An 11,242-nucleotide genomic window follows, 5' to 3' on the forward strand; every position below is an offset into this window, starting at 1 on the left:
CCAACTAAGGAGACTCCAATCAATTAAGCCAATCACCTAAATTTGGAATATTCACTTTAGGCAAATTAGTGAAATTTTCCACTTTTGTCTTTATTGATTGAGAGTATCTCTCCCAAAACTGTCTTGACAATCCCTTCCCTCAATCAATATCCCTCCAAAAATATTTTAAATCTCATCTATTGATCTCTCCAATCTCAAATGGAATCCTCTCCAAAACTCTATAAATACCCACCCGTTCTCACATACAAAGACGTTCTAGCCTAAATACATTCTAACATGGGGGCACACATCCAAGAGTCTCTCCCCACCATCCGTCACACCACTAGTCCCCCATATCAATATTACAATCCAAGAAACCCCCCAGTCGTACAAAATATCAAGTAAAAAGGCCAAAAATCAAGTAAGAAAGCCAAAGCATTCTTAAACTGAGAATGGTGCAGTAGAGCATATAAACAACTAGCAATCTTTCTCTCATCACTTGGGCAATATCCATAGTTACATAAACATCTGAGGACAGTCTCCAGAATAAAGGGAGACCGAATCAGCCCCCCACATAATTGCTCCCCACAAACTCAATACACGACCGGAATGTGCTGTGGGACGTTGTGGGGGCAATCTTGTGGGTAGCTGATTTGAAGTCGAATAAAGGATGTCTCTATTAGCTTCATGCCAACTTTGTGAACGTGCATATATTAATGGGAGTCGGCTGAACTACACGTTAAGATAGTCTCTAACCTCTCTTAAATTCATGTCTGTTGTTCGTTTTAATCTTTTCTTTAAACAAATATTAATTCTCGTTCTAAGTAGTCTGGTAGGAATGGCTAACGAGCCCTCCGACCACGAATGTTGTTTGTGCTAGTGTTACAAGATAATTGTTAACAACTGGAACTGTTTGTGGGCCGGGTAGCCCGATGGCCCAGCCCACACCTCAGTCGGGCTTGGTTATGTAATTAGGCCCGCAGGCTTGACCTTGGGCCTAACATAGTAAACTCGACTGTGTTTTGGGTCGGGCTCGGGATTTGTCAAAAAAGTCCGGCCCGAGCCGACCCGGCTCAATATTATTGTTAGACAATTTTGTATGCCCTTAGCTTCAATCAAAATTGATGTACTTTATGAGTTTATTGTAAATGAATAAAAGTGCATATTTGATTCATGTTCCCTTGGTATGTTTCTATGTAATACCCTTAAACTGGACACTTAATGAGACTCGTGTTAATTTAGAATGTTCACAGCCAGTGGGTCGGTCTAGGGAGACCTATCCTGACAAGGCTAACACTGTGGTGCCACCAAGTCGGTTGGGGTGGCTTTTCTCAGCTACCGGGGTGAGACCCTAGGCACATATAGTGTGAGACTAATTGAATCTTTGAACTGGACCAGATTTCCAGTATTGCCCTGGACCTTAGAGATTGATGGGCAAAACTGAAAAGTTACACCCGACCCCTAGACTCGATTATGATACTGCACTAGGTGTCGGATCGGGCTGTCTTTGATGTACCAATCAGTGAGATCCTTAGCGGGGGTCAAAACCTGGGTATGTTGGGACAATCCGAGAATTCATCTGAGTGGGTGATCATAGTGACAGGATCAGCCCATTTGTCGGGCAAAGGTAATGATCGGGGATGCACTCTCATTATTGGAAACCAAGACTGCCGGTAGCCAATTTCAACCATTGAGATTTGTTTTGCAAAGTATATTTTATATGAGATATAAAAGTATATGTATTATGATTTCTAAAATATTTGCAAAAATGTTTTAATTCCCGGGATCCATAAAAGTAGAGAGTGCAACACTGTTTCTTGCAGCCGAGGGAGAGGTCATCTCTTGTCGGGCAGTGTATGATCATTATGGGCTGAGAGGTTAAGTGTAAGGCCATTGAGGATAATACCTGATGGGCTAATCTTGCATCTGCCCACAGTCCCTGGGTGTTACAAGGTGGATTGGCCTAGGGACCACTTAGGGTAAGTGTTGAGCCCATAGAGCCCATTCGATGGGTTTCAGGGGGTGCACTGTCTTTAACAGTGTATTCAACCAGGCCTTGTAACAAAGACTGGGCCGAACCCATGTGACTGATGTGTAGATCAATGCTTGGGTCCCACGCCATACAAGGAAGCCCAACTGGGCAGCAGTTAGGAAGGTTAAGTGAGCACATAAGCTTAATAGGCCTAAAGCCCATTTCGAGCTGGGCTATTTATTTAGTTAATTAAAGGGGCGAATTCTGAGATGGATTAGCAGATAGGATAGGGTCTTAATCCTATCCACTTAGAGAGTCCAGATCTGAATGTGATTCAGATCTAGAAACCTCCTAATGGGATTAGGAGAAAGCTAATCTAATATGCAGATAAGATAAGGGTTTATCCTTATCACTAGAAGAGAAGGCTAATCCAAATATGATTTGGATAAGCAGCTCCTAATGGGATTAGAAGCTAATCTTTTAAGTTAACAAAAGAATGAGGGGGCGGCAGCCTTTAGGAGATATACATCAGATCCTCTTTAATGCTGAAAATCAAGAAGAGAGAATTCTGCACCCTGCGAATACTCTCTTGCCGTCTCCCTGTTCTTGCCGCCCTGTTTTCCAATTTGATCTCCAGTTGTGGGAGAAGTCAAGATTGGATCTTGACATCAGTTCTTTGAGAAAGGATTGAAAGGAAGCTGTGCTCACGTACCATTCTACTGATTCTTACAAAGGACAGAGTTCTTGGGGAAGAACACTGTTGATTCTGCTCCATCATGCACTATGCCATCTTCAATGGGAGCAGTCTTTGGATCCTTCCTTGGGCGTGAACACCTTCGTTGGGAGATATTACTTCTCCATATCAGGTATAATTCTCTTCTATTCCTTTTGGTTCAGATCTGGTTCAGTTTAAGGTTCAAGAATGATCCTTGAAAATATGATTTTCTAAATAGGGAATGTGATTCCCAGTTGAAAGGAGAGAAAAATTTTTGAAATTCGCCACTTATTCCGCAATCTTTGGGCGTCCATGGGATGGATCTCTCATCCCTTCAATTATATATTTTATAAAATACATAATATGTACTTTATATATTATACATAATATGTATTATATCTATCTATCTCTATTCAGCCGCTTCAGCAATAGTGACAGCATGGGCTAAATTTCGGGCTCAAGCCCAGGCCCGGGCTTCGGGCTTTTTATAAGGGCTGGGCTCAGGCCCAAGTTGTAGGCCTGATGGTCGGGTCGGGCTCAGGCCCAAGTTGTAGGCCCGATGGTTGGGCCGAGCTCGGGCTCGGGCCTTAGAAAAATTTGTTAATACAAAGTGAAAGCTCGGCACGAGCCCAGCCCGGCCCGACCCATGAACATGTCTATTAACAACTCATCCTACCTCTATTTGCTTAGAATGACAACTAGTTGAAATTAGATTCGTTGTTTTCTTTCTTTTTAATTCCTTCTTTTATTTCCGGCGACACATGGCATTGTATGGATAGCATCTTGGCCATTCGTTGTTAATGAACTTCAGGCAGGTTCAAGTATAAATAAGTGGTTTCACTCCCTAGGTAAGCTATCTTGGCTTTTCTACTCTCAAGCTCTCTAGTATCCCGTTGACCTTGTCTGAGCTCTCTCTCAGACCTCGTCCGCTCCTTAATTTGTTATACACTTACTAACTTGACCGTTAGAGTCTTCGCCCTTGGAATAACACCCGGGGCCTTTGACGTGCTTCCTCCTCCACATGTCAGACTTACAGACTCTCGGCTTCATCAACCTTAGGACGTATCAACCCGCCACTAAGGAAGTGACAATACATTATTGCCCTCGGCCCAACCTTGGCAGCATCAGTTTCTATTACATGCATTCTCATCACAAGAACAATGATATTCAAAATAGGATAGGAACCTGTCAATCCTTGATCCTTGTCATTTTATTAATAATTAAATATCATTCTCACCTCTTTTAATTTCAGGTTTCATGCTTCGGCCATGCTATTTTCTTATTTAATCCCTTTCATTATTTTAGAAAATAGGAAACATAGCTCCTTAAGTTAACACATTAGGTATGGTTAGCATCATTTGGACTGCACATCATTTTGATAAACGAAATCTGTTTGACTTCATAAAATTCCCTTTGCTTTGGACTTCGATTAGCCCATGAATCTCATCATTTAGATAGTTAGGGATTTTTCATTGTCTATGCGTAAGTATTGAGTTATATATAATCAAACTCCGAAATTTTTTGCATTTGTCAATTTTTTTTTCAATTTTCACCTATTCTAACTACCCTTTAGCAATTCATGCATTTTCCTTCGGATTCAATCCTTATAATGATAAGTCATTTCTTGTCATCTTGCATTCAGGAGTTAAATAGTGCATTGCCCTAGTAAATTCACTTTTTCTTCTCCCATAACATATCTTGGTCACTAAGAAAGTTGATCATTTTGTTTTTAATATTTAATTTTGTTTGAATAGTTAGAGTTGCAACTTTGTGTTCTTCTCTTTGATAAATTGTTATGCTTAATGTATGTGTTAATTTGAATTATTATTAAGTCCAAAAATTGAATTTTCCTTAGAATATTAGTGAAGTAAAGGCTAGTTCAACCAGTCACATGTGGGGTGTCTAACACCGTCCCACATTGTACCTTAGTTCTCAAACTCCACAAATCTCTATCCCATTGGGTCTAAGAGTCACCAAGAAAAAAAAAATTTATTTTTTCTGAAAATTTTGGGATTTTCAAAGTTCCAATTTCCCAAAAATTTAGGTGGCATATTCCTTATTCCTTCGGGTTGGGTAGCCACAAGGTTAGGGCTTCAATCCTTCCACCATAAGCAAATTTGGCTCCAACTGTCCAAACCTAGCAGTCATGAGGCCCCTACATATTCCTATAATTTTTCACACCTAACCCCATAACCTTAAATTTTAGGTTTTACTTACACATTTCGTTTTTATTTTTCTTCTTTTACTGTGGAGGAAGTGACATCTTGAAACACATAAACCAAAATTCAACTTAAATTAATAACTATGGGCTTAAAAATATATTAGTCGGGTCAGGTTAGTATTGAGTTGAACCCTATAGAGAGAGTCAAGTTGGGTTCAAAAAATTATTGTTATTTAGTCGGTTTTGGGTTGAAGTGTTGTGGGTCAGGTTAGGATTAAGGAAAACCTATGTCGAACCCAACTTATTGACATCAATATGTAATCATATCTCCTTCAATAGATCAAAAACATATTTCCTTTGTAATAAAAAGATTCTTCACTTCAATTCCAAAAAAGTACTTCAAGCATCCCAAATCTTTGATTTGAAGCTTCTAATAAAGAAAATACTTCAATCCATTAATCTTCTACAAATCACTTTTTGTAATGACTATATTCAATATAACTCGCCTCATTTATTCTTGTTGCTTACATCTATGGGCCATGTCGGGTGACGAAAAGAATAGAGCTTGTTACTTACAAATTGGACCTACTGGAGACTTGTAGACCACGCCCAATATTCCATGTCCCATGCCTCGGGAAGAAATTAGGCAGGGGAACCAAGCAATTGTAGAAATGTTGATTCAATGGAAAGGAACTTCTCCTACAGATGCCATTTGGGACGACGGGGAGGAATTGCAGAAGAAACTTCCTAAAGCAAACCATGAGTGTAAGGCCTTAACTGAGGAGGGTGGATGATACATATACCCACCAACCCATCACCCTAGCCTGCATTCATACCTTACTCCAGCATGCAAGGAGAGTCATCGATGCATATGAATTGCATGCAACAGTTATTTGGCAGTAACTGTAATCATGGGTATGGTACAGTAAGAGAATATCGTTGTAACGACCTGCCCTCACTTTAAATATCTAACCTCTCATTATTGACCATCAAGTGAACGAACAATCTATTTTCGTACCCTAATCATCTGCATCCTTTTTGAGCGTTGAAAACCATCTTACAATCTTGTGTCTCAAAAATCAATGTCAGATCTCAGTTGATGATTTCGTGTCTCAAGAATCAATGTCAGATCCCATGGAGATTGAAGACCATTCTAGAGGAATGTTAAAGGCTAGTCGAGACTTTGGAGTTTGGTGTGGAGTACAAGATGAGAATGGATAGGAAAGGATGGGATGGGATGGGATGAAAAAGGGAAAATTGGTAGAACTTTTTTATGTTCCATTGTTTTGTGGCAAAAGGGGAAAATAGTGGGAAAATCAACCCTAGTAATAATTATTAATTAATTAGTTATTTTTATCACTTTATATTTTATTGCTATCAATTATTAATGTTTTAATTAAATAATTTTTAATTGATTAATATTGATAACTATTTAATTAATTATTAATTAAGAATTAATATTTTATATTTTTATTTTATTAATATTTACTATGAATTAATCAATAATTTTTCATTTTTATTTTATTTATTTTATTTATTTTATTTATTTTTATTTTACCATTTATCAAATTAATAATAAAATTCATATTTTTTATTAATTAATTAATTAATTAATTAATTATTACCATTAATTAGTATTTTTCTTTTTATTAGTTTATAGGTTATTATTAATATTATATTTTATTAATACATATAACTTTATTAATACTTTTCATATTTTTAATATTAATTATTCATAAATTATTAAATTATTTTTCATTGGTTAATTATTTATTTTAATTAAATTATTACTTAAAAAATAATATTCAATTATTCATTAATTAGTTGATTAATTAATTATTAAATATTTTTGTCAATTATTAATTAAATAGTAATATTTTTATGATTTAGTATTTTATTGTTCATTATTAATTTGATAATAATTATTTAATTAATTATTAGCATTAGTTAATATTTTAATTTTTATTAATTTATATTTTATTATTAATATTTTGTTTTATTAATACTTATGACTTAATTAGTAATTTTAATATTTCATTCTGAAAAAGTAAGTAATTATTTAATTATATTTTCATTGATTAATATATTTATCAATTATTTATTTTAAGTTATTTATTAATTGTTTTAATTAAATTATTCTATTAATATATTATTAGATCATTAATAATTCATTTATGGGTCATCGATCTAGTATTAACTCTTAGAAGTACTACAAAGAAGATGTTTTTTTTTGTTAAACAAGTTTCCCCCTACGACTACTTATTTTCCACCAAAATGGTGGGATTCCACATCCCAAGAATTGGGATCTATAATCCTACCTTTTTTACATCCCATCTCATCACATCCCACAAATCAAACATGGGAAGTGAGGAATATTTCATATTTTTCCTTCCCATCCCACAAACCAAAAGAGCCTTGGGAAGCAAATCAAGGTGCAGATTGGTTAGCACATGAAGCTTTGTCAAATAGATGGAATCATCTCCCGTTTTATCCCATGCCCTTCCTAGTGAGTTTGTTTTCATTTGTTTGTGTGATGTTTGGGGCAGAGCTTCCCCATCTTAAGGCTACAACTTGGGCCGGGTTGGTTGGGTTGGGTCAGGTTGATGTTCGGGTTAGGTTTAGGGTTGAAATTCATGAACCTGACTTTACTTCGAGTTGGTCCCTTAGCCAACCCGACTCTATAGTACATACATTGATTTGTTGAGATGCATGATATTTGTATAACCCCCACCACATAGTATCATGTATTTCTTTTAAGATAATCACTTCACTTAATCCTAATCAGAAAGACTAAAATCTTAATAACATTATTTCATGTTTTTTGAAAATTTTATACTTCATCTCCTCTATGTTGTTTGCCGCCCAAGAAAGACTTATCGTAAGTCATAACTCATAATAAACTATGGTCATTTCTAACACTTGTTTTTTTGAATTTTGTACTAAAAGAACAAAAAAAATAGCGTCAACAAACAAATACTAATGAAATACAAGATTAATATATGTAGTGAAAGCTGAGTTAAGATCTAAAATCGAGAAATTCTATCAGGTTTTAAAGGAATTTAGTTAGGGTTGAAGGAATTTAGTTAGGGTTAGGGTTAGGGTTGGATTGGTCGGGTTGAAGGTCCGATTGGGTTAGGGTTGGGGTTTAGAACTTAGGGCGACTTGCAGCCCTACCCCGTCTTGTGTAGCTCCTTCTATTTTTACCAATAAAAAGAAAACCACCATGGCCCAAAGGCAGAAAAAAGTTTTTTATGGGCTATGGGAAGAAGTTGATATCAATTTAACACCGCATATCGCACCATGACCACCATGCATGAGATGCCGTGTAAGTGTACTAGCATGGGCAGAGCCAAGTATATTGATGGGGGATCCTTTGTTCCCCCAAACTTTTTGTTAAAACCATTATTTATATGATTAAAGTGGAGACAAGGTAAAAAAATGTAATAAAGTGGGTCCTTTATCCCCCCAAAACTTGAACTATCACTTTCTAACACTCCTTCAACTCCCAAATTTTAAAATTAAAAAATATATATATTTTTTTTTCTTTAAAAAAATATATGTAATAGATCTAAACCTTTTCAAGTCATTTTTCTCAAAACCTTACCTCTTCTACTCCCAATCTCATTTTCTTATTTAAATAGGCCCTCTAAAAAAATCCTGATATTAGGATCTCCTACTCACATCTTACCATTAACGAGGAGATGTTCCCAATGTATAGCCATTGTGTCTTATGAGTAGGTGTGGGTAGGAGATCCAGATTCGTGTATTGGAACGTATTTGTCGGGAGCAGATCCGGTTCAACTAATAGTGGATCGAAAGACAAATCCCTTCTAGTTCAAACGCGGTGGATCTGAAATGATATTTAGGCCAAGTGAGTCCGTTTAATTACGGGGTCCCCGCCATGAGATCAAACTTTCTACCAAGGATAAAAGCCCAACCTCATCTGATGGCTCCACTGTCAAGTTAAACGTCTAAGATGTTGCCGTTTCCGACCGTTTCTACCTTAAAACGGTCTAGCCAACTGTGTTTTTTACCGTTGAAGTAGAATCGCCTACGTGGCGTCTAGTGGACCCGAAACGGCAGTTCAACACCGTTGAAGTGTTTCCATAAATTACCATATCGCCCAACACGGCGGGGAACTCCTATCAAACCATTGAATTGGTACCACATGCGACGGATAGAAAATTAATAAACTATAGATTCCAATCCAACAAATAAAAAAGGCGCCAGCTCAATTAAAACAGTTCTTAAATTGCCCGAAAAAGGAGATGAATTTACGAAACTTACCCTCCTGGCGGAAAATGCCCACCCTCTTCTGCTTTCCGAAGCACAGGTACCCCCTCCGATCGTCCCATCCGAAAACAGTCGCCCCCTTCGACTTCGGTATCACCATGACTGCTTCTAGATTCGGAATCCTGTGAATAGCTATAGAATCCGATAACGAAATCAGAATGTTTCTCGACACAGACACCTCCATTGAAATTACATGCTTCTTCCAGAATCCCATAACAGCCTTCTCCAGAACGTAGGGCTCACGGCGAATTCCCGCTTTACCACGATCAGGCGGCGAAGAGTGCCCGTCGGACGAAGTTGAGGATTCTGGAGCATAGATTCTTATAGAGCCGTCGGTGCAGCTGAGGAGGAGCTTTGAACCGTACGACGCAGCGCATTCGATCTTCGCTGGGCAGTTTCTAAGTAACTGAAACGAATCGAAGGCGTTGTGCACCATTCTCTCTCCTCCCTCCCTCTCTACATTCTATGAAGTGTGAAGTCTGAACCAAAAAATGGAGGGAGCATATTAGAGGATGAAATAAGAAACAGGAAAATGCTAAAGTACGCATGGTCTTCTTTTTTTTTTTTTTTTTTTGGATTGCATTCTTGATTTCTTTCTCGTAGGAAAGAAATGAAATGAATCTGATTTGTACGCCGGGTAAAAGACGAACCATTGGACGGGTCCCACTCAGGTAAGAACAGTAAGTAGAAGCTGAAAGAGCAAGTAGCGATAGGAAAGGGACACATGCATACCGACGTTGCCTTTCTGTGCATCTGTCATGCTGTTCATGGGCCGAGTAGCCCGACGGGCCGGCTCGGACCAAGCCCGATTTAAGTCGGGCTTGGATAAGATTTCAGGCCTGCATGTTCAGCTGTTTGGGTTTGGGCTTTCTCAAAAAAGCTCGACCCGAGCCCAAGCCCGACTTAATAATGTATTATATTAATAAAAATATATTTTATATAAAAAAATTATTTTCCTTTTTCAAGTAATAATGAGATTTTTTCATTATTTTTTTTAGGTTTTAAGGTATTTTAGTATAAATAAAACAACTTTTAATTGAATTAAAAAGGAAAATAATATTTTTTCCAAATTTCTAACTAGACACAGGTTTGAGCCCGGGCTTCAGACTTTATATGAGGATCGAGCTTGGGCTCAAGACCTAGACCCGATGGTCGGGCCGAGATCGGCTTGGGCCTGAACATATTCTATTAATGTAGAGGCAAAGGTAGGCCCAACCTGACCCATGAACAAGTATATGACGCCATGGCTCATGAGTTATATGGGAGTCCTATATGACCCATAATTGAGGCTGTTCACACCTTTTTAACCCACCACGATCTTGGCGGTATTATTGGTGTTTCAAATTTTCAATAAAATGTTTATCCGTACTTAAATCATGTTTGCCATATATATGAAGTCTTGGACCTTGTGGGTGTTGTGAGCAAGGTTCAAAATTTCAACATGTATTCAATATGTATTGTTTTGGGGGTTTCCTGATACATTTTTATAGAGGGTGTTTTAGGGTTTAAACTGGTTCAGGGGGTAGAAAGGCCTTAAACCAATCCCTCTGAATTAATTGTAAAAGAAAAACTAAAAATAAAATAAAAACGAGCCACGATACATTACAATACACTAATAGTATTGGCTTGTATCGATATTTTGAACATTGTCGTATGTTAAACAAGATCCAATATTCAAGAGGAAAAATTAGTATCATATTTCCCACCAATATTACTTCCAATTCTTCTCTTTGCCTCTAATTAAGCATGTAAATCTTTAATCTCTTGAAAATACCATATAATTTTTTTGGTTACTTTCTAATGGTCTATATTAAGATTCTTTTGATATCTTCCTAACATGTCAACAACATCCGCTATATTTGGATTAAGTGAATCATATAAACGACTTATCACTAATGATGCATAGGAAATGTTATTCATTTGTTCCTATTCCAATTAGTTCTTAGAGCATTGAAATAAACTGAATGTATAAGTGCATACATCAGCATATATAAGATTTCTCATGACTGATGCATAGGATTCATTTGTCCTATTCCAAATTAGTTTTTCGAGCATTAAAATAGACTAAATTTATCTCCTTTTACCGCAGGGGTATATGTAGTTTGTCTAAGAAGCATTTCAA

General features: G+C 37.0%; 1 protein-coding gene across 2 annotated transcripts in view; it reads right to left on the reverse strand.

The window, feature by feature from the left end:
- Positions 1 to 9,688, reverse strand: part of LOC148845956 (vacuolar sorting protein 39-like) — a 141,437-nt gene extending 131,749 nt beyond the window's left edge. For both annotated transcript variants that reach the window (XM_088955138.1, XM_088955137.1), the window contains exon 1: positions 9,115 to 9,688. In XM_088955138.1, the coding sequence (XP_088811264.1) occupies positions 9,115 to 9,556 (442 nt within the window). In that variant the 5' untranslated portion in view covers positions 9,557 to 9,688. The remainder of the gene's footprint in view (positions 1 to 9,114) is intronic.
- Between the last annotated feature and the right edge of the window lie 1,554 nt (positions 9,689 to 11,242).

Source organism: Nelumbo lutea, chromosome 7, assembly GCF_056320005.1.
Source record: "Nelumbo lutea isolate HS-2025 chromosome 7, American lotus-T2T, whole genome shotgun sequence".
Taxonomy (NCBI): Eukaryota; Viridiplantae; Streptophyta; class Magnoliopsida; order Proteales; family Nelumbonaceae; genus Nelumbo; species Nelumbo lutea.